Source organism: Rana temporaria, chromosome 1 (genome assembly GCF_905171775.1).
Source record: "Rana temporaria chromosome 1, aRanTem1.1, whole genome shotgun sequence".
NCBI classification, from domain to species: Eukaryota; Metazoa; Chordata; class Amphibia; order Anura; family Ranidae; genus Rana; species Rana temporaria.
This window is the reverse complement of record NC_053489.1, coordinates 348,931,623-348,955,927: the sequence shown is the minus strand read 5'-3', so window position 1 is coordinate 348,955,927 and position 24,305 is coordinate 348,931,623. Positions and strand designations below refer to the sequence as shown.

Sequence of the window (24,305 nt, the reverse complement as noted above, 5' to 3'; positions counted from 1 at the left end):
CAAGAAACGGTTACGCTTTCTGGAGTTACAGTATGCTATGCTCTACCCTGGCTGTCTGCGGGTGGTGGCCAGGGATGAAGTCCATTTTTTTGATAAGCCCACCCAAGCCTTGCAGTGGCTGGATAGAGAGGAGCGCTCCTTGCGTGAAGATCTGGGGAGAAGGCGGAGGAATGAGTGACTGATGTTGGCCAAAGTTTTTTTCCGTTTAACTATGTTACTTGATCGCGGGATCGGAGGGGCTGATCATTTCAAACTCCTTCCAAGGCGGAAGGCTGTTTTCACAGGATATGTCTACACTGATCGAAGACATTTTGTTAAAGTCCGAAAGAGGCCTGTTGCCTGTCGGTTCTTTGATGTCGGCTAGTGAATTTAGCCCCCTGGAGATGAGTCCCTCGTGGACAGCATGGTTCCTTAAAACTTTTTTTTCTTTCTTTTTTTTTCTTTTTTTGTTTTTTCATTTTGAATATGGTCCCGTTGGATCGTATACTTGCAGTCTGCCTAACTTTTGCTTTTACAGGGTATGCCCACATTATCTGGACGTGAACACTAGGGAGTTCTTCTCCTTTATGCTGTGCTTTCTTAGCCACTATTTGTTGGAGAGGTTGCCATGGTCTTTTATTTTTCGATTTGTATATTTTATGTTTGAACAAAATGTTTACTTTCTTGCACTATGGCTACACGGTGCATGGTAACTAGTTGGAATGTGAGAGGCCTGGGAGATAGAGTGAAACGCCTGGCGGTGGGACATATGCTTAAGCGTCTGGGTTCTACCGTGGTTTACTTGCAGGAGACCCATATGTTGCCTGGTCAAGTGTCACTGTTCTCTTCTAAGGCTTATGGCACCCAGTTTCACTCTACCTTCTCATCCTATGCCAGGGGAGTTAGCATACTCATTAATACTAATGTTCCGTTTGTCCTTACCTCCTCTTTCATTGACCCGGGAGGCCGTTTTATTTTTTTATTTTGTATTTTGGATAACTTGCATTGTATTATAGCGAATGTGTATATACCGCCCCCTTTTTCAGTGGAAGTCCTTAAGACCCTGGCCACTTTCTTATCCCGTCACCCGGGTATCCCTGCCCTTATTATGGGGGATTTCAATAATTTCTTGTGTACGAATCTTGACAAATTTTCTCCTGGGGCGTCGGCGGCCACCCAGAGAGGGAGCCCGACGCCTTTTGCTCGTCTTTTGAAGGAGCTGGGGCTTAGGGATGTTTGGAGGCTTAGCCACCCACAGGAGAAATGTTATTCATGTCACTCGGCTTCGCATAGGGGCCTTTCTAGGATTGACCTTGGCCTGGGCAATGGTGAGATGCTTCGTCTAGTATCTTCAGCACGATATGAGGCTAGAACTATCTCAGACCATTCTCCTTTAAGTGTTGAAATACTGACATCCAGAATTTCTAAGCGGACCTGTTGGAGACTCAATCCGTTCTGGTTGTTACTGTTTCCCGATCCTGACCCTATTCATACCGACTTGGTTAATTTTATTAAGGTCAACAAGCATTCTACAGGGTTTAGTATTTTTTAGGATGCACTTAAGGCTTATCTAAGGGGTCAGTTTATTAGATCCATCAACTCAATCAAAACGGGGACGAGGTCCTGGGAGCAGTTTGTACTGCGGGAGGTTGAGAGGGCTGAGTCGGCTTTTGTGGACTCCCCCTCTGAACAGACTGAGAGCATGGAATGAAGCTCAAAACATTGCTAAGCAGGTAATCCTAACTAAGGCGGAAAATAAACGTTTTTTTCTCCAACAAAAATACTTTGAGGAAGGGGAGGGTACCGGCCATATGCTAGATATGATGGTGAGATCACAGAGGGGCTCTGCCCACATTGAGGCAATCACTGCTCCTTCGGGGGCTATGGTATCGTCTCATGCAGATATTTTATCCACATTCAGGGATTTTTATGCTGATGTTTATTCCTCTAAAGTGTCACCTACAGCGGGAGAGATTGCCTCCTTTTTGGACCAATGTCAACTCCCACATCTGTCGGCATCGGACGTGGAGCAATTGAATGCTCCGCTCACGGCTGATGAGATGTTGGAGGCGCTGGCGCTTTCCTCTCCTGGTAAGTCTCCGGGCTCGGATGGCTTGCCGGCGGAGGTGTATAGGCGATACCCAGACGTACTAATTCCTATTTTGAGGGAGGTGTTTGTGGATGCGTTTGAGAAGGGTACACTGCCTAGGTCCATGAATGAAGCTATAATAGTGCTGCTATTGAAACCTGGAAAAGATGCCCTTTCCCCGGATTCTTATAGACCCATCTCTTTACTGACGACTGACGTTAAAATACTGGCAAGGGTATTGGCTACTAGGCTAAGGTTATACATAAACTTGTTCACGGAGATCAGTCAGGGTTCATCCCTTCCCGGTCGACGGCCCTCAACATCAGGCGCCTTTTTCTTAATCTTCAGATACCTGCGGATAATGAGGGCCAGAGGGCGATTCTTTCATTGGACGCTGCCAAAGCTTTTGACAGCGTCGCATGGCCCTATTTATGGGAAGTCCTGGGTCGCTTTGGTCTGGGGGACACTTTTGTCAGGTGGGTGCGTTTGTTGTAAGCTGCCCCTACAGGTAGACTCCGTGTGAATGGAGATCTAACGGACCCTTTTCCTTTGTTTAGAGGCACAAGGCAGGGGTGTCCTTTATCACCCCTACTGTTCGCATTAGCTCTTGAACCGTTAGCGGCCATGATTAGATCGTCCCCTTCGGTCGTTGGCTTTAATAGAGGTCTCTGTGTGGAAAAGGTCTCCCTTTACGTGGACGACACATTACTGTACTTGGGGGATGTGGACACGTCTCTTTCGGCGGCTATGGAGTTGATTAAGCATTTTGGCTCGCTGTCAGGCTTTTCGATAAATTGGAGCAAATCTGTCCTTCTGCCTGTGGATGGCCCAATTGTCTCGCTGCCGGTTGCTGCAGGGTCCCTGTAGGTGGTCTCATCTTTTAAGTATTTGGGAGTTCAGGTATCGGCCAGCCCGCAGAAGTATTCGGAGGAGAATCTCCTGCCTCTTTTCAAGAGATTGCAAACGACCTGTAACACTTGGTCTAAACTTCCGCTATCTGTTATAGGTAGGATTAATCTAATCAAAATGGTGTGGGGCCCCCAACTTTTATATATTATGCACAACTCTCCTCAGTGGATACCCCATAGATGGTTCACTCGGATAGATACCTTGTTTCGATCATTAATTTGGAAGAAAAGAATTGCCCGCATCCAGCTTTCTACATTACAATATAGTAAGGATCAGGGAGGAGCGGCAGTTCCTAGCCCAAAATTCTATTTCCTGGCTTCTCAATTACAGCATTTATGTGGAATGGGGTGTATACGGGAACCTGACTCCATTGATACTTTGTTACGCATGGGGTCTCGGGATGCCTCGGTTTTGGCGTGTTTGGAGGTGGGGTTTCTGAATCTGCCACAGGCGGCGCCTACCGTGGTTCTCCTTAGGAAACTATGGTCCATGGTAAGATCTAATTTGAGCGTTACAGGTTTTCCTGTAGAGACTCTTCTGTGGGGTAATCCCAATCTAGCGGAAGTCTCTAAGTTGGATGGTTTCCTGCTCTGGAGACTGGCTGGTATTCATAATATTGCCCAGATATATCACCAAAATGTACTTAAATGATTTCAGGACTTACAGAGTGAATTCAATCTCCCTAGGCATCAATTCTATAGATACTTGCAGCTTTGGCATGCCTTGCAGGCCCAGGGTCAGATTTCTGCTCTCCAATTGTCTAGTCATCGCTTGATAAAAGATGTATTTTTTAGGAAGGACAAAAAAGGCCTAATTTCCCATGTCTATTCTACCCTTTTATCGACTGTACAGGACTCAGCAACTTTACCATGTAGGAGGGGGTGGACGGAGGACCTGGGAGCTATTAATGGTGAAATATGGGACACATGTTTACAAGCTGGACCTCTTACATCAGTTTTGCAATCTCATAGGTTGTCTCACTTGTTTTTGTTACATAGGGCTTACCGTACCACCTATTCAACTATTCCGTTGGGGGAGAAGAGATTCTTCTCTATGTCCCAAACACTGCAGAGAGGAGGGTTCGCTTATCCATCGAATGTGGCGCTGTCCTAAGCTGCATACTGGGGTAATGTTACTGAGGTTATTTACTCTGTTTTTCAAGATAGGGTCCCCTTGGATCCCCTAATATGCATACTGGGTGCAGTGGATGAAGAAGTTTACCCTCATCCAGTTAATATTGCAGTGACCAGACTTCTGTACCTGGCAAGAAAACTGATAGCTAGATTCTGGTTGTCCCCGCATGCTCCCACCAAGAAACAATGGATTGAACAAGTTAATTTTATTATAAGAGAGTACTATACATATCAGCATAGAAATGCAGCCCGGAAATTTAATTCCATTTGGCAACCCTGGTTGGAGACCCCGGGATTAGCACCTCCGAGACTGGTTCTGACTCAGTTGTTGCAGGTTTGAGAAGCATTATCTATCTAGAGGTAATAGCGGGCTTTGTTAGTAACATATCGTACGTAAGCGCTATATTTTAGGCGTTACATTTTGATAGCTGGTGGGAACTGGTTTTGAATATGTGGGCAGACTGTGGGTTGCAAGGTTTCAGTTGTGGCCCGTTGGCCTCATTTGTGGTTGTGTTGGGGGGCAGGGCTGTTTTTGCCTGCCCAGCACGGTCTAATCTTTGTCATTGTCATTATGTGTCTTGTTTATAATTTTGGTGCCACTAATGAATCACATGTATAAGTTTTCTCCTGTTATTTTTTGTGACTTTCTATATGATGGCCTGTATTTTGTATTTCATTTTGTTGGCACAATAAAAAATGTCTTCTGATAAAAAAAAAAAAAAGAAATAGACTTGGAAAACTCAACATTAATAAGTCACCGGGACTAGATGGCTTGCACCCGAGGGTCCTTAGGAAACTCAGACAAGTAATTGCCAGACCATTGTTCCTAATTTTTACTGACAGTCTACTGACTAGAATGGTACCAGCTGATTGGAGAAAAGCCAACGTAGCACCGATATTTAAAAAAGAGACCAAAATACATCCCTGGGAATTACAGACCAGTTCGCCAAGCATCAATAGTATGCAAGGTCTTGGAGGGGATGATAAGGGACTATATACAAGATTTTAATAATGAAAACAGTATCATTAGCAGTAATCAGCATGGATTCATGAAGAATCATTCTTGTCAAACCAATCTATTAACCTTCTATGAGGAGGCGAGCGGCCATCTAGATAAAGGTAGGCCCTTAGACGTGGTGTATCTGGATTTTGCAAAAGCATTTGACACAGTTCCCCCTAAACGTTTGCAGTACAAAGTTAGGTCTGTTGGCATGGACTATAGGAGTAAAAACTGGCTACAAGGGCGAGTTCAGAGTGTAGGGATAAATGGGGAGTACTTGGAATGGTCAGGGGTGGAAAGTGCAGTCCCCCAGAGTTCTGTCCTATTCCTATTTAATTTGGTCATAAAGGACCCAGAGGATGGGGTAAACAGTTCAATCTCTGTAGGATGTAGAAAACTTGCAAGAAGATCTGAATAAATGAATGGGGTAGGCCATTACATAGCAAATGAGGTTCAATGTGGAACATTTTTAAATAATACATTTGAGTGGCAAAAATATGAATGCAATCTACTCACTGGGGGGAGAACCTCTGGGGAAATTAAGGATGGAAAAGGACCTGCCAAGCTGCTGCTAACAAAGCAAACAAAATATTGGCATGCATTAAAAAGGGGATTAACTCAAGAGATAAAGTGATAATTCTCCCACTCTATAAGACTCTGGTCTGGCCTCACCTGGAGTATTCTGTCTAGTTCTGGGCACCAGGAAGGATGTACTGGAAATGGAGCGAGTACAGAGAAAGGCAACAAAGCTAATAAAGGGACTGGAGGATATTAGTTTTGAAGAAAGTTTGCAAGCACTGAATTTATTCTCTCTGGAGAAGAGACGCTTGAGAGGGGATATGATATCAATCTACATATACCATACTGGTGACTCCACAATAGGAATAAAACGTTTCAGCGGAAGGGAGTTTAATAAGACACGTGGCCACTTAACTTTAAACCGCGTAGAGGGTTCTTTACTGTAAGAGCGGCAAGGATGTGGAATTCCCTTCCACAGACGGTGGTGTCAGTGGAGAGCATCGATAGTTTCAAAAAACTATTATGCCACGTACACACGCTCAGAATTTCCGACAACAAATGTTCGATGGGAGCTTCCGACCGTGTGTAGGCTCCATCGGACATTTTCTGTCGGAATTTCCGACAACAAAAATTTGAGAGCTGGTTCTCAAATTTTCCGACAACAAAATTAGTTCTCGGAAATTCCGATAGTGTGTGGACAATTCTGACGCACAAAATTCCACACATGGGCGGGATTTGAAATCCTTTGATCAGCTATGCATTGAGTGCCCCTTACTGCACAATCGCCACTATCTGTACTTGCAATTACGCCATGCTATAAAAATGCAGGGCAGAAGTTCGACCTTGCAACTGAAGGAATCAGAATTTCTTAATACTATTTTTACTACTTCTGATAAAAAATGATTTTTTTCTCATATATGCTTGTTTATTGACCTATAGTCAGGCCCCAGATTTGCTGCCCTGTCCAGGAAAATGGGAAGAGGATGTTGACATAGATGGTGATAAATGGGAACAAATATCAGTGGCTGGCCCAATGGTGTCTGTATTGGCTGTTAAAAAATTATCACACCTGTTTATTTTTCACCGCGTATATCGCACGCCAGTGTAGCTGCATTAGTGGGGTAGAAGGGATTTCCCTATTTGTCCAAAATGTCAAATGCACCAGGGAAACTTAATACATATGCTATGGAAATGTCCAAAATCGGTACGGTATTGACAAGAGGTTATTAGGACTATTAATCGTATATACTAAGGGCAACTTGATTTAAATCCACTTACTTGTATTCTAGCTGGTTTAGTAGAAGACTTATATCCTCCTCACACATATGTTGCACTTGTCAGGCTGCTTTATTTAGCCAGGAAAATTATAGCAAGATTTTGGTTATCGCCTCAAACCCCTACATGTCACTAGTGGATTTAACAGGTTAATAAGATATTAATTTGGGAAAAAAACACTTAGCATAGGAACACACCTAAGAAATTCCCAAAAATCTGTCAGGAGTGTGGCTGGATACTACTGGGGGGAGCTGCATTAACCACTTGAGACCCGCGCTATTGACAAAAGTCTGCCAACTGGACGTCTTTGGACGTCATTTGAAATGCATTACCCGCGTGCGCCACTGGGGGGTGCGCGGCGGGTAACCACTGTGCCGCCACATCGCTGGGGAGCCGATGCGTGTACCTGGCGGCCGCGATGTCCGCCGGGTACACGCGATCGTCGGTGACACAGCAGGGACGTGGAGCTCTGTGTGTAAACACAGAGCTCCACGTGCTGTTAGAGGAGAGGAGACTGATCTGTGTCTCTTGTACATAGAGACACAGCATCGGTCACCTCCCCCAGTCACCCCCCTCCCCCCACACAGTTAGAACACACCCAGGCTACACATTTAACCCCTTCCTCACCCCCTAGTGTTAACCCCTTCCCTGCCAGTCACATTTATACAGTAATTAGGGCATTTTTATAGCACTGATCGCTGTATAAATGTGAATGGTCCCAAATTTGTGTCGAAAGTGTCCGATACGTCCGCCGCAATATCGCAGTCCCAATAAAAATCGCAGATCGCCGTCATTACTAGTAAAAAAAAAAATAATAAAAGAAAATCATAATTCTGTTCCCCATTTTGTAGGCGCTATAACTTTTGCGCAAACCAGTCACTTATTGCGATTTTTTTTTTACAAAAATACGTCGAAAAATACGTATCGGCCTTAACTGAGAAAAAAATATTTAAAAAAAAAAAAAAAAATGGGATATTTATTATAGCAACAAGTAAAAAAAATATATATTTTTTTTAAATTGTCGCTCTTTTTTTGTTTATAGCGCAAAAAATAAAAACCGCAGAGGTGATCAAATACCACCAAAATAAAGCTCGATTTGTGGGGAAAAAAGGACGTCAATTTTGTTTGGGAGCCACGTCGCACGACCGCGCAAATGTCAGTTAAAGCGACGCAGTGCCGGAAGCTGAAATTTCGCCTGGGAACGAAGGGGGTTTATGTTTATGTGCCCAGCTAAGCAAGTGGTTAAAATGTGTTCTTACCAGATTGCTTTTATATATGAAGAGGTTTTTGAGGAGTTGGAAGTTGGTGAAGTGTCGACTTATGACAGACAAAAAGTTCTCAAAATGTCATTATATATATATATATATATATATATATATATATATATATATATATATATATATATATATATATATATATATATATAAATTCTTTTACGTTTGTTTAGTATTCTTTGTTCTCTTTGCTAGACAAAAAGTATATGTTGTTGAAAGGTACGGACTATAGGTAAAAGGGAAACAAATATTTTTTTGTAGAGTAAAACGAATTCCTGATTATCTTTTTGATACATATGGAGTCTGTACTTTGAATGTTTGTACCTCATTTCATTTTGCACAATAAAAATGTTTTCTGATCAATAAAAAAAGAAAAGAAAAGGAGACACCTATCCTTAATGGTCAAGTAAACCAACTGCTACTTAAGGGTCTCCTTGGCGTGCCAGGCTTGAAGGCAATTTGCTCTACATATCCGAGCAGACATAACACCCATTCAAGATACAAGCTTATATGCTTAAAAGAGACAGTCACAGCTAAAACGTAGGGCTCCAGGCATTTGTTCCACATGATCCAGGCCAGAAGAGGTAGTCTTTGATATGGAGGGGTCACTTATAGGAGACTGATCCACTGTGCCAAGGATTCACAAATCTTGAATCATTGCCGAGAGGTGAGGAACAGTTACACCAGATAACCCAAACTGAGAAATAGGTAGGGAATCCAACTGCTAGTCAGCAAAATCTCTGAAGGTAGAATCTAATCAATCGGTTTGGTAGCATGTCTATTGAAGTAGAAGAAGGGAGTGTTCACAATGTGTATTACAAACTATTCATAAATTCCCTTTCAAAGGGAAAAAAATACTTTAAATTGTCAGGGGGAATTTATAATTCCACCGGTTAATTAAAATTTTCACAGAGGAATGTTTTGCATACAAAATGTATTGGGAAGGTGTTTGCAGTCATAGAGGTGGAAGTGGTTGCAGTGGTGAAAGGTGGTACAATAATGGGTGCACAGATGGAAGAGAGCATAGTGGTGAAAGGGGGTGCACATGTGGAAGAGATTGCAGTGGTGAAAGGGGGTGCACATGTGGAAGGGCATATATTAAAGGAGATGATTGCAATAAACAAAGGGGTTGATGAGAGCTGTTGGAGAGGGGTGTGAGATTATAAATTTCCTTCACGATTTTCTAGGAATATATAAAATGACTGGAAAATAAGTAGCAAATACATTATCTCCACCACTGAAGGTGTTTTTCATGGATATCCTACCCAAAGCTTGTAGTATGCCACTGACCACAGCTGGTCCACCATGTACATGGTATTCACAGCAGTCTTCTCCTGTGAAGCTACGTGGACCTAACAAAAAAGAAATACAATAAAATAACAGCAGTTTTAATAAAGGAATTAAATAGACTGATGAGAAAAAGCCTTATATAACCCACAGACTGGATGATAAAAAAGACAGATAACTAATGATTAATAGGTGCAAGATTTATGTAGCACAGGGGTTGCAGAAGGAAAGAAAAATTTGTAAACCCAAGTACCATTCCTTATTTTTCAAAACATAATTCCCTTAGAGTAGGGGTCTCCAAACTTTCTAAATCAAGGGCCAATTTATTGACCTACAGACTTTAGAGGGGCCAGCGGGATTGGATATTTTTCTTGACATCAGTGGGAGTAAACCCGCCACATTTGGTATTAAGAGTAGGAATAGTGCCCCATTGTTGGTATCATTAGGAGGAATAATGCCCCATTGTCAGTGTCAGTGGGATAAAAGGTGCCCTATTGTTGATGTCAGTTGGCAGAATAGCATCTAAAATCAGTGGAAGACATAGAGCACCAAAAGCCAGATAAAGGCAAGCTAAGGGCAGCAGTTTGGAGACCACTAACTTAGAACCTCCCTCCATAAAAGTGCATTAAAGTGTTACTAAACCCAGGACTCGGCATTAACTATATCTGGTCTCCCACTGTACACAGAACATGGAAATGCAATCATTTTAGTAAATATAAACGGCTAAACACATTTTCTCATCAGCAGTATATAGCAGTCTGGTGATTGGCAAAGCTTGTAGGAGGAGTTTTCATACTGCACTGAGCTGTCCTATGAGGCTTCAGGGCTCCTGACTTTCTGTCTAGACAGTGCAGATTGGCTCTGTGCTGATCACATGCACTCTCCCAAGAAAAAAAAAACTCTCTAGCATTACACACCAAACTGAGCATGTGCAGCCTGACTCCAAAGGCTCTGTCTTATCTGTACCTGTTCTGGAGTCAGTGGAAAAAGGGGAGGATCAGAGGAGACAGGATCAATGCAGACGATTAACCCCTTAGGTTTCACAGTGAGTATAACAAGCATGCTTTACTGATGTAAAGCGTGAACAATCTGCGCTTCCCCCCAAAAACAGTGATCAGTGCAGCCTGTGCTACAAAATATTTCAAGTGAGGTCTAATAGATTAACAAAAAAAAGATATGTGCCATACTACACTCTAAAAGTGCTAATTATACGTTTCCAACCTAACGAGAGGAAAAGGGTTGTTTAAAACAATGAAACTATCTGGTGCTGCAAAAATACAAAAAAGATGGAATACACAGCTAAACAAACATGTCAAAAATAGGTAAAAAATGCGCAACCAAAAAGAAAAAACAAGCAAAGTGTCCCGTTATAAAAAGGAGACAGTGTACAAATAAGTGTAACAATTAGATGTAACAATTAGGTGCTCCCACAAAAATGAAAAATGCGAGTGAAATTATGCAAAGAAAGTGTCCACTGCAAGTGATATTGATTAGATGTAATCACAAGGTAAATTCATCCAACAATGTTATCCATATGATTTTCAGCCGTTGATATATATTCAGACAGAGAGGCCGCTTACCAGATTCGGTGAACCTCTATTACGGAGGTCTTATGGGCTCATCAAAACCAGGGGTCACTCAGAGAGATCCTCCTTAGCTATGCTCTGATGTACTAGCGTGTCTGTCTTCCTTCAAGGTTCCCGGGGCTGTGCTGGATCCTATTCCAAGCAATCTCAGCTTCCAATAGGGTGGCCTGGTGTACGGATATGTTAGAGGAAGAGCAAAAAAAGCTTCATGGTGCAGTATAATTTGGGTATTCCAAAAAACCCTTTATTGAAAAAGCAAGTTGCTCCGCCCGACGCTGCGTTTCTCCTCAATAGGTATCAACAGGGAGAAACGCAGCGTCGGGCAGAGCAACTATTATCTGACGTCACCACGCCCCAGCTGACTGGCTAAAGCCGCTGCTGGAAGTTTTATCCTGCTTTTTAATTGTTCTGCCTAAACAAGCTTTTAAACCTGCTTTTTCAATAAAGGTTTTTTTGGAATACCCAAATTATACTGCACCATGAAGCTTTTTTTGCACTTCCTCTAACATATCCGCACACCACGCCACCCTATTGGAAGCCGACATTGGAAGCTGAGATTGCTTGGAATAGGATCCAGCACAGCCCCGGGAACCTTGAAGGAAGACAGACACGCTAGTACATCAGAGCGTAGCTAAGGAGGATCCCTCTGAGTGACCCCTGGTTTGGATGAGCCCATAAGACCTCCGTAATAGAGGTCCACCGAATCTGGTAAGCGGCCTCTCTGTCTGAATATATATCAACGGCTGAAAATCATATGGATAACATTGTTGGATGAATTTACCTTGTGATTACATCTAATCAATATCACTTGCAGTGGACACTTTCTTTGCAAAATTTCACTCGCATTTTTCATTTTTTATTTTTGTGGGAGCACTTAATTGTTACACTTATTTGTACACTTTCTCCTTTTTATAACAGGACACTTTGCTTGTTTTTTCTTTTTGGTTGCAAATTTTTTACCTATTTTTGACAAGCATGCTTTACTGAATATACAGATTGATTTTACTGTTTTGGGTTTAGTAACACTTTAAAGATATTATATTTGTATTAGCTGCAGTAGTGACACCTGGAAAATGAATGTGCAGGCATTTGCTCACCTGAAAACCACACCACCAGTCCCCTGTCTAACAGCTCTCCAGATGTTGGACAAATAATCGATGTTAGGGTGACTTGCCTTGGAGGAGGCAATGTCTGCAATTTGGTTAACTGCTGTAGTGCCTGCTGACTGGAAGGGCCACTGGTCCGAATCACTGCCACACCACATTTTCCATAGCCAGAGGAAAGGGAAAATATAGTATCTCTTGAATCGTGATGTCTCCACCTTTTCAAAGGTCTGTAAGATACAAGTAATGAATTAGGACAATAGTTCAATATAAATAACAGGTGCTGCAAATGCTTCTCTTCACAAAATAAAAGTGATTATAGCTCACTAATCAGAATATGGTAAATCCCGGGAACTGCTACCTTATTGTGGCAGGGACTGTATGCCCCCTATGACCCGAGGCAGAAAGCTGAAAGGGAAGTGGGTATAAAATAGTAGAGATCAACTGCAAATGCAAGCAGGCTTTTCAAGAGTAGTAAAGCTAAATGGCTAAGGAAACAAACCCTGGAAGGATTCTAAGCAAAGGTTGGATTGGGCATGAGGCTAGTCATACGCCATGATTTTCAATGAGTACCATTCATATCTGTGCAACTTCAAAGTAGTCCCTGCACTACTTTGGTCCGACTTTGAGGCGACTTGAGGTCCCCAGACCTCAACATTACACAGGCATTGTTTCAAGTCGTTTCAAAGTCGCTGCAAAAAAATTGTGTCAAAATCACACAACTTTCAGGTCGCACAAGTGTGAAAGGGGCCTAAATGCAGTCGAGTTAAAAGCTTTAACCACCTGAGCTCCGGAAGGTTTTACGCCTTACATGAGAAGGCCATTTTTTGCTATTCAGCACTGTGCCACTTTATCTGGCAATTGGGCAATTGTGCAAAACTGTACACAAATGAAATTACATCATTTTTTTATTTATGAAGAAATTAGATTTTATTGGATATATTTTATAACAAAAAGTATAAAATATAATTTATTATTTTTTTTCCTTTTCATTGAGGAAGGGAGGGATAAACAGGAAGGGTATGGGAGTACAGTATGGGAAGGGAAGGGTAGAACTAAGGAGGAAGCCAAGTGTAACTTTTTATAGTTTTTTTTCCCCCTTAATAATCACTAATGGTTTTATTTTTTTTGATCAGGTCACAAACACTGAAAGTAAGAGGTGGTTGGTGGTGATGGAGGGGGGAGAGGAAGGGGGGTGGGTGACTAAGGACACGGAAGGTAGGGGTTAGGTAGAGAGACCTAGTAACCTCTAGATTTACTGGGGAGAAAGATCTGTTGGATTATTTACATTTAGTTGTGGGAGACGTCCACCTCTCATGATGTCTCTTTCCTCCCCTGGGGAATATTTAGTTATGATACATATGGCTGTTATGATAAGGTTCTAGGATATACACCTTTTATATATGTCTATAAATATACGTATAATGTGTTGTGTATGAGATCTAAATTTTTTCTTATTTTTGTTTATTTTATGAGTTTTTTTTATTGTGTTGTATTATACTTGTAACTTTTTTCTAAAATAAATAAAAATAATTTACACATATATATTTAGGCCAAAATGTATTCCGCTACATGTCATCCCAATAAGTGTATATTGGGATGACATGTAGCGGAATATGGTATTTTGAGTAGTGTGTTGATACACTCTAAGGCCGGCTATTGTATTTCACTATGGCACCATAGCACTTCCCCTTTCCCCACTTTTATGTTGCTTGTGTCTTTCACTTTATACATTTTTTTGGGGGGTTTTTTTGTACACTTTTCACGTTTGATTAGTAAGGTGTAGGTCCTCAGCCTGCCCTGGATGTCTTGGGAGGGGGTGGACATGGCCTTCTGGCTTGGTTTGTCTCCTCTCATGGGGTCTCCCTTTGGAGGAGCCCCACCTAGTACTTGGGGTGGTCCGTTTCGGCAGGTCTCCCAGAGAACGGGGTCCATCTGATTTCAGCCAGATGGACCATGTGAAGTACCCTAGTCCCCGTCTGTAGACTAACGCCCAGGGGGATCAGGGCAAATATCCCTTCTCTTCAGAAGAGAACCAGATGTGAACCCTGTGCATTTTTTGTGTCTCACTTTTTGGTGTGCACTTTTTTTTGCATCAGGTGGAGTTTTTGGAGTGTGTTGGTACACTAACTAACTAACTGTGGTAGCAGCAGTCCTAATTAATATAATGTATTTGTGATATATATATATATCACATACACATTTGTTCACTTTTATAAAATATATATTTAAAGTGGTTGTAAAGTCAGAAGTTTTTTTTATCTTAATGCATTCTATGAATTAAGATAAAAAGCCTTCTGTGTGCAGCTCCCCCTTTAGCCCCCCAAATACTTACCCATCAAGATCCAGCTATGCTGCACGAGAGTCTTGGTTGTCTGAAACTCTCCCTCCTCATTGGCTCAGACAGCAGCATGGCACCATGGGCTCCCACTGCTGGTAAAGTCAGTGAGCCAATGAGTTTAAGGGGGTGAGGCCAGGCCGTGCGTGGCTCCTCGTCCGAATGGACACAGGGAGCTGTGGCTCGGGTGCCCCTATAGCAAGCTGCTTGCTGTGGGGACACTTAACAGGGGGGAGGGGCCAGGAGAACCAAAGAAGAGGATCTTGGCTGCTCTGTGCAAAACCACTACATAGGGCAGTTAAGTATAACATGTTTGTTAGTTTTAACGGAAAAAAAAAAGACCACAAGGCTTTAACATCATTTTAATTCATAACATGACATACATTCATATAAAGCAGTGCATGAGTTTTTATACTATTCTCCAAGTTCTAAAAGAAAACTACTGCTAGAAAATTAGCTTTTTTGATTTCAGTGAATATTTACATGAAATTAAAAATAATCAATGGCTTCTGCATAGGGGTACTAGCATCACCTGTTTTTTTAATACTAGAGCAGTATATAATAGTATAAGATAAACAAAGATGCATGTAGCCAAGTAAAAAAAATAGACCATAGCAGAAAAAATATTATCAAGTACAGAACAGATATGCAGCCAGTTAATTTTTTTGGACAGACTAAATATTACCAATGGATAGAGGAAGTGCAAAGGATTGACAGGCTTTAATCTGGCTGCTAGTAACTTGTTCTTTCCCTGTTTTACCCTTTCCCTGGTGGCTCTGTCCTCCTGTGGCTCTATGGCTGTAATTCTGAAAGCCACCAATGGGTGTCTCCCAACAGTCATTGCACTTTTATCATCAACTGCTACCTAGGCCTGGCTGACTATTTAATTCCACACATTCCTGTGATCTGTGCCTTGGCATGTTTGTCTTTTTTTGCGACTTCTTATCCATTACATTGCCTAATCTGATCCTAGTCTAATCCTGCTTAACCCTGCCTAACACTGTTATTTCACTGATATTTTGTATATATTATTACAATCACCTGCTTGTTACATTAGTTTGAGTTCTTGTTCATTTCCTTGTCCATTATATTTTACACACTTGTTTTTCTTTGCACTTGTTTACAATGAAAGAGGAAGTAAACCCTGATGCGGTGCATGTACAGGTTTAGGAGAAATTTCAAGTACCTACAAGTAACTAGGTTTACAACCACTTTAAGACCCATATTGCACATACCCATAGGCGTGCGCACAGGGTGTGCCAGGTGTGCCCAGGCACACCCTAATCACCCTATGCAGCACAGATCCCTAGTGCCCTGGCTGGCTCCCATCTCCCCCCCCCCCCCCCCGCTGTGCTGCCAGCTTCCCTCCTCTCCTATTGGCTGTTGCTGCTGGGATATTTTAGGAGTGGGGAAGGGGCCACTAAATATGTGATTTGTTGGCCCCTTCCCTTTCTGAATGAACATCGTGAGTCGATCGGTAGTGTGCTTGGGCTTTTTGGGTGCACACCCTAATGCAATAGGCTGCGCACGCCTATGCACATACCCTAGAATCAGAGTTCCTCTTGCTGCATACAAGACTGGTCATACTACTTACACATACTACTACACTGGTCATACTACTTACTTATTTTAGCACTGGTTTCTGGACAATGGCAGGCATACAAACCACAGTTACAGATCTAAAGGCCCCCCTTAGATGGCTCTAATCTGGACTAATATTCAAGATGAGGGTATATAGGCAGATGCTGCTGCAGTCAAGAAACATACCCAAGAGATTTTACTATAATCAGGTGCGAGTCCCCTTTCACACTTATACGACTTGTCTCACGATTTTGTACCGCAAAATCGTATGACAAGTCAGTCTCCATGATATTCAATGAACACCATTCATATTGGCACGACTTTAAGACTTCAAAGTAGTCCCTGCACTACTTTGGTGCAACTTCCATGCGAGTTGATGTCCATAGACCTCAATGTTAAACCCTCAAGTAGCATGCAAATCGTACCTGAATAATATAGACACGATTTCAGTACGATTTTAGTACAACTTTGTAAGCACAAGCAGCTTTTGTGCCTTGTCCCACCCAATCCTTTCAGCATAGTAGCCCCTCTCAAGCACATTTTTCCACCACACATTCACTTCCTGATTATTCCCTCAGGAACAATGTGCTCCAAACAGGTAAAAATAAGAGACGTCCTCGATAATGAGCAAATCATTCGATCTGTGAGTGCCAAGCTATTTATGATTTGTGTGACCCAAACTACAAAGACAAGATAAACCACAAAGACAAATATCCCACTGACCACCAATGAAGGGGACATTCTTCCCACTGACCACCAATGAAGGGAACATTCTTTCCACTGACCACCAATGAAGGGAACATTCTTCCCACTGATCACCAATGTAAAGCCCCATACACACTATCAGTTTTCCTGATGGTTTTCTCTTCAGGTTTACCAAAACCATCTAATATGAGGTCAAACCTTAAGCGTTTCAATTTGAATGCAATCAGGCAGGTCCTTGTACTACATGGTTTTGGTAAACCTGAAGAGAAAACCAGCAGGAAAACTGATAGTGTGTACGGGGCTTTAGAAGCATTCTTCCCACTGATCACCAATGTAAGGAGCATTCTTCCCACTGACCACTAGTGTTGAGCAGAATATGCCATATTCGATTTCGCGATATATCTCGAATATATATTCGAATATTCGAGATATATTCGCTAAATTCGAATATTCGTGATATTTTATCGAAATTAATTGAATGCGATTTTTCGCTATTGCGAATGCGAAAATAATTGCGATTTTTTAATAACTGCGGTAGGAGCGCTCTGATTGGCTTAGAATATTCGTGATATTTTATCGAAATATCGCAACATGCGAATGCGATATTTATTGCGCAATTTCGAGATATGCTGGAGGAGCGCTCTGATTGGCTCAGAATATTCGTGATATTTTATCGAAATATCGCAACATGCGAATGCGATATTTATTGCGCAATTTCGAGATATGCTGGAGGAGCGCTCTGATTGGCTCAGAATATTCGTGATATTTTATCGAAATATCGCAACATGCGATTGCGATATTTATTGCGCAATTTCGAGATATGCTGGAGGAGCGCTCTGATTGGCTCAGAATATTCCTGATATTTTATCGAAATATCGCAACATGCGAATGCGATATTTATTGCGCAATTTCGAGATATGCTGGAGGAGCGCTCTGATTGGCTCAGAATATTCCTGATATTTTATCGAAATATCGCAACATGCGAATGCGAAATTTATTGCAGATATTTCGAAAACTGCTGTAGCAGCACTCTGAAATCGAATATGTATGATATTTTAACCAAAATACATATTGCGATTGCGATTTTTCGATCGCGCATGCGCAATTGCGCGAACAACACGCGACCATTTCCTGGAGCCTTGCCAGTTTCCCAATATTACAGCAACATGGTGGGAAGCAATTTCTCAAAGTCTGAGGAAAAGTTGCTGATTTGTGTAAGTATTTTGACCACTGTTATTTCATCATCTTCAACTGCATTTAAGTCTAGTTTAAAAGTTAGTATATATGATCAGATATTAGTATTTAACCAAAAATGTGTCTCCTGCTTTTACAAAACTACAAGTCCCAGCATGCCTGGACAGCTGCAGACACCCTGGTTGGCAAATGTGTATTTAGGCACTTTTCCTTGTTATTTAGCATAATGAATTTAAAATTTTTTTGGACATAGGACGTATGCGAACGTCCTGACTTCAGTGTCCTCAAGGCCCAAGGACGTTCGAATACATATTGCCCTTTAGATGTTGCAGAACTACAACTTCCAGCATGCCTGGGAATGCTGGCACTTCTAGTATTGTAAGTTCTGCAGGCCCACATTTTTCAGGCCTTTATGCACGGGTCTCTAAACTGTGGCACCCTAGATGCAGCAAAAGTAAAATTCTTAGCATGCACTGACAGACCGTGGCTGATGGGAGTAGTAGTTTTGCAACAGCTGGAGGTGGACTGGTCTTGAAACCCAGAGTTAGGTAACAAACCCGTAGTGTTTTGCAACCATTCTGCCTCCAGCTGGTTATTTTCTGTTGAAAAGCCTGTGGCGTGCAAAACACAACCCAAAAACTCCACCCGGTGCAAGGAAAAATTTGCACACACCTAAAGAGTGACATCACAAAAAACTGCGACGGTTGCATACGTCAGTGGTCCTCCGAAAAGGTCCCGTCTCTGACCCCCCGGGGCGTTAGGCTCCTGACAGGGAAAAGAGTTACTGTGGTCCATACAGCCGAAGCCATATGGACCCATCTCGGTCCAAGCAGCGCAATCAACACGCGAACAACACGCGACCATTTCCTGGACCCTTGCCAGTTTCCAACTTTATGATCGCAACGCAATCGCAGAGCAAGATGGTTGGAAGTAATTTCACTGTATCTGAGGAAAAGTTGCTGATTTGTGTAAGTATTTTGACCACTGTTATTTCATTATCTTCAACTGCATTTTAGTCTAGTTTAAAAGTTAGTATATATTCATAATTATGCAAATGATAATGGCTGCTATATTTATGTAAAAAAGGTGGCGACGGAAATGGCAGTATATAAAATCTGTCATGTTACCCCTGTCATTGATTAATAAGGCGAGAATGCTTCCAATTGTTGAATAGCATACATTTATGTCATATATCCATAAGGCTGTCAACAAAAGTATTACAATATACTTTGTTCTTCATCTTGCAGAAGTTCCTGGAAACAGGATACGATGAGCTGCGGAGGCAGCAAGAAAAACAGGGAGTTATAAGCTCCCTGATTGAGGAACTAGGCGAAGAACACACTCGCATGGCGATCCTCAAAAAGTGGTCCGACCTGAAGAGGCGCCAGATGAACCGGGTCAGGCGTATCCGGAATAAATATCATCCTGGTAAGTTATTGGTCACAGTTATGTTTTTTTTTCCCTAAAGTGTATTTTGTGCGTGTACTCGAGAGAGGAGCCGGACTGCAGGAGTTGGGAGTAGGCAGGCCTCCCCCAGAGGTAATCTGCCACCTTTCTCCATGCCCCGGGTGGCAATGGCGGGTGTGAGGGGGTCCTCCCACACAGACCGTCCTACCTGCTCCGCTTCGAAGCCCCACGGGGCAGAGGGACTCCCTATAAGGGAGTGAGAGGATTTGCCCGCTCAACCAGCCCCGTTAGTCCTTCGCCTCTCTTTTTAGAGACCGCATGGTCAGAGTGCGTGCATGTTAACCCAATTGCGAGTGCGTGTGTAAGTGTGGTGGTTTTTGTGGGAGGGAGGTGGGCATACTAAGCGCAGGCTTACCTCGCATAGCACACCCACCGGGGGCCGAGCTGAGACCACCAAACTCAATTCACATGTAGCCGAGAGCGGGATCCGAACCCCTAGCTGCAGAGGTGAATGGCTTGTCAGCGCAGTGGCAATCGCGTTGAGCCAGCCCGGGTCCCTTGGGGACAGTTATGGAAGGTCATATGTAATTAATGTAAGGTCAGATGTTGTTAACCAAGACGCCATGTTGTTGTAACATATATCACCACCAGCCAAGGTATTCATAGTACTGTTGGAAAAAAACATGGGACAGCAGACAGGAACACAGAAGTTATGTGGGAACATACTTTTCCCATTGCTTTGCATGGGACTTTAAACAAAAAGCCCGACCCTCACCAATGGGGTTAGTTAAGGGATAAATTAACGATCCTATACTTTAAGTGGACGTATAGATAACATGTGACCAAGTGTTATCGAAATATCTACAGCTGTTATGAAATAACATGTATTTCCCATAGAGTTGAATGGGACTTTAAAGAAAAACCCTGACCAAGGCAAATGGGGGTGGGTATGGGTTAAACCACCAATCCTATATTTGTGGCTGACATATAAGTAACCTGTGTGCCAAGTTTCATGTAAATATCTTTAGCCGTTTGGACGTGATGGTGGAACATACATACATACATGCACACACACGTTGAGTTTTATATATATAGATTCCCACTAAATTCCTGTGTTAGGCGTGGGGTTGTTATAGTAATCCTGTGTACTCCATCAAGTACTTTTTTTTAACATGAGATCGTCTGAACAAAACAAAGGAGACAAAAACAGCTCATTTTACCATGGTGGCAGCCCAGCTCACGCTCAGTCCCCTGTAGTGCCCACAAGACCCTTTAATATAACATTGTCCCATTGGTTAACTGTCTATATAAATTAATTTGTATTCATATACAATACAGTAGAGTACACAGAATTTGCATACGTCATTAGAAAACATTTTTATAATATATGAACATTGTGTTATTATAGGAGCTCCGCTACCAACTGTGCGCCCCAAGCGCACAAGGCGACAGGCCGCAGAGGAGGAGCAGGAGGAGGATGTGGAAGAGGAGGAGAGGGATGAGGAGGAGCAGCCAGGGCCATCCACATCACCACCCCCAGTTCCTGTGGAGGAGCAAGAGGAGGAGCTGCACCCCCCCCCCGAAACTTCTGGTGGAGTAGTGGGTGACGAGGAAGAGGAGCAGGATGAGACGGTTAATTATACCGTCAATCAGGAGGGTAAATATGTGCACATATATTAATAAAATTTCAACAATAAAATGTAGCTCTAAAAATGGACAGCATTTAAAGCAGGGCTGTGGAGTCGGTAGATAAATTTTTCGACTCCGACTCCTCAGTTTTATGTACTTCAGACTCCGACTCCCCGACTCCCCGACTCCGACTCCTCTGTATTAATATGCGAATGTATTTTATAGATTCCTTGAGGGAAAGAAACGCAAACTACCACAGGACTACTGGCTGGGAAGCCAACAGTCTACTGTATTGCACAGTTTAAGCAAAAGACAAACACAATGAAAACAATCAAGTGACTGGATAGTAGCAGCAGGCTTAAACATCAGGAACATGATCTTTAACAGTTCAAAAATACAGACCACATTATTTGGCTGTTTTAGAACCAAAACAAAGCTTATCTATAATGAACCCAAAAAAAAAAATATGAAAAACCTAGAAATGGTTTATATTAATCTTGAAATGTAGTTCTAGGCTTAGCAAATGCAAATAAATGCAATGTAGAGTTCTAAGGAAGAGAATTGCCTCTGCCAGATCCTCTTTCATAGAGTCTCTTAAGTCAGACTTTATTATTTTTATGGCTGAAAATAATCTTTCGTAACGGTCTTTGAAATCCAAATGTTTTTTTCTTATATCCTAACAGTTCTAAAAAAGCTAGAGGTGAAGCAAGCTGCCATGAAAAACCTCACGAAGAGAGTAATGGCAAATGAGCAGCAGATACTGTTTTTGATGCGCCAAAATCAACAACTGGTGCAACAACTGGCGAAAAACATGGATGAGGTGACAGAGCTTCAGAAGTTAATGTCCTAATTTTTTTTTTTTTTTTTTAATAAAAAATGTTATATTTTGCAAAGGTTTCATTTCTTATTGAAATTGTTAGTTTTTTAAACACATCTAACTTCACATCTAACTTCACATCTAACACATCAACATCAACATCAACACATCTAGCTTAATAATAACCGAAAACATTTTATACTATTACTAGCTGAATACCCGGCGTTGCCCGGTCTTCCTATCTTAACCTTTTGGGGAGGAAAATCATAGTAATATAAATATACCCATCTTTTATATAAGGGTGTTGGTAAGGGTTAATTTAACTGTTATATATTTTTATTTGGCATATAAGTAATATGTATAGCGGGTATTATTGAAATATCTCCAGGCGTACAGAAGTTATGTGGGAACATACATTTTCCATTGATTTGCATGGGACTTTAAAGGAAAACCCCGACCCTCACAAATGGGGGTAGTTAAGGGATAAATTAACTATCAGTGGTATCAGTGAACAGCAGTGGTAATAGGAGTATATATAGAGTGGGAATTAACTTTTTACATAGGTGTCTTGACAGAGCAGCAGCAGCAGCAGTAGTAGTAGTAGTAGTAGATACAGAGTCATATCACTTGGGCAGGAGGTGCCATGATGAACAGCAGTGGTAATAGGAGTATATAGAGTGGGAAATTACTTTTGACATAGTTGTCTTGACTGAGCAGCAGCAGCAGCAGCAGCAGCAGTAGTAGTATTAGCAGTAGTAGTTGATACAGAGTCATATCACTTGGGCAGGAGTTGCCATGATGAACAGCAGTAGGAATAAGAGTATATAGAGTGTGAAACAACTGCTGACATAGGTGTATTGACTGGGCGGCAGCAGCAACAGCAGAAGCAGCAGTAGTAGTATTAACAGTAGTAGTTGATACAGAGTCATATCACATGGGCAGGAGTTGCCATGATGTACAGCAGTCTTAATAAGAGTATATAGAGTGTGAAATAACTGCTGACATAGGTGTATTGACTGGGCGGCAGCAGCAGCAGAAGCAGCAGTAGTAGTATTAACAGTAGTAGTTGATACAGAGTCATATCACATGGGCAGGAGTTGCCATGATGTACAGCAGTCTTAATAAGAGTATATAGAGTGTGAAATAACTGCTGACATAGGTGTATTGACTGGGCGGCAGCAGCAGCAGCAGAAGCAGCAGTAGTAGTATTAACAGTAGTAGTTGATACAGAGTCATATCACATGGGCAGGAGTTGCCATGATGTACAGCAGTCTTAATAAGAGTATATAGAGTGTGAAATAACTGCTGACATAGGTGTATTGACTGGGCGGCAGCAGCAGCAGAAGCATCAGTAGTAGTATTAACAGTAGTAGTTGATACAGAGTCATATCACATGGGCAGGAGTTGCCATGATGTACAGCAGTCTTAATAAGAGTATATAGAGTGTGAAATAACTGCTGACATAGGTGTATTGACTGGGCGGCAGCAGCAGCAGAAGCAGCAGTAGTAGTATTAACAGTAGTAGTTGATACAGAGTCATATCACATGGGCAGGAGTTGCCATGATGTACAGCAGTCTTAATAAGAGTATATAGAGTGTGAAATAACTGCTGACATAGGTGTATTGACTGGGCGGCAGCAGCAGCAGCAGAAGCAGCAGTAGTAGTATTAACAGTAGTAGTTGATACAGAGTCATATCACATGGGCAGGAGTTGCCATGATGTACAGCAGTCTTAATAAGAGTATATAGAGTGTGAAATAACTGCTGACATAGGTGTATTGACTGGGCGGCAGCAGCAGCAGCAGAAGCAGCAGTAGTAGTATTAACAGTAGTAGTTGATACAGAGTCATATCACATGGGCAGGAGTTGCCATGATGTACAGCAGTCTTAATAAGAGTATATAGAGTGTGAAATAACTGCTGACATAGGTGTATTGACTGGGCGGCAGCAGCAGCAGAAGCAGCAGTAGTAGTATTAACAGTAGTAGTTGATACAGAGTCATATCACATGGGCAGGAGTTGCCATGATGTACAGCAGTCTTAATAAGAGTATATAGAGTGTGAAATAACTGCTGACATAGGTGTATTGACTGGGCGGCAGCAGCAGCAGCAGAAGCAGCAGTAGTAGTATTAACAGTAGTAGTTGATACAGAGTCATATCACATGGGCAGGAGTTGCCATGATGTACAGCAGTCTTAATAAGAGTATATAGAGTGTGAAATAACTGCTGACATAGGTGTATTGACTGGGCGGCAGCAGCAGCAGAAGCAGCAGTAGTAGTATTAACAGTAGTAGTTGATACAGAGTCATATCACATGGGCAGGAGTTGCCATGATGTACAGCAGTCTTAATAAGAGTATATAGAGTGTGAAATAACTGCTGACATAGGTGTATTGACTGGGCGGCAGCAGCAGCAGAAGCATCAGTAGTAGTATTAACAGTAGTAGTTGATACAGAGTCATATTACATGGGCAGGAGTTG

General features: G+C 42.1%; 1 protein-coding gene across 3 annotated transcripts in view; it reads right to left on the bottom strand.

The window, feature by feature from the left end:
* Window positions 1-24,305, bottom strand: part of GTPBP3 (GTP binding protein 3, mitochondrial) — a 107,716-nt gene that overhangs the window by 38,849 nt on the left and 44,562 nt on the right. For all 3 annotated transcript variants that reach the window (XM_040320510.1, XM_040320500.1, XM_040320517.1), the window contains exons 3-4: window positions 12,149-12,384; window positions 9,444-9,530 (exon numbers count right to left, since the gene is read on the bottom strand). In XM_040320510.1, coding sequence (XP_040176444.1) covers window positions 9,444-9,530; window positions 12,149-12,384 — 323 coding nt within the window. The remainder of the gene's footprint in view (window positions 1-9,443; window positions 9,531-12,148; window positions 12,385-24,305) is intronic.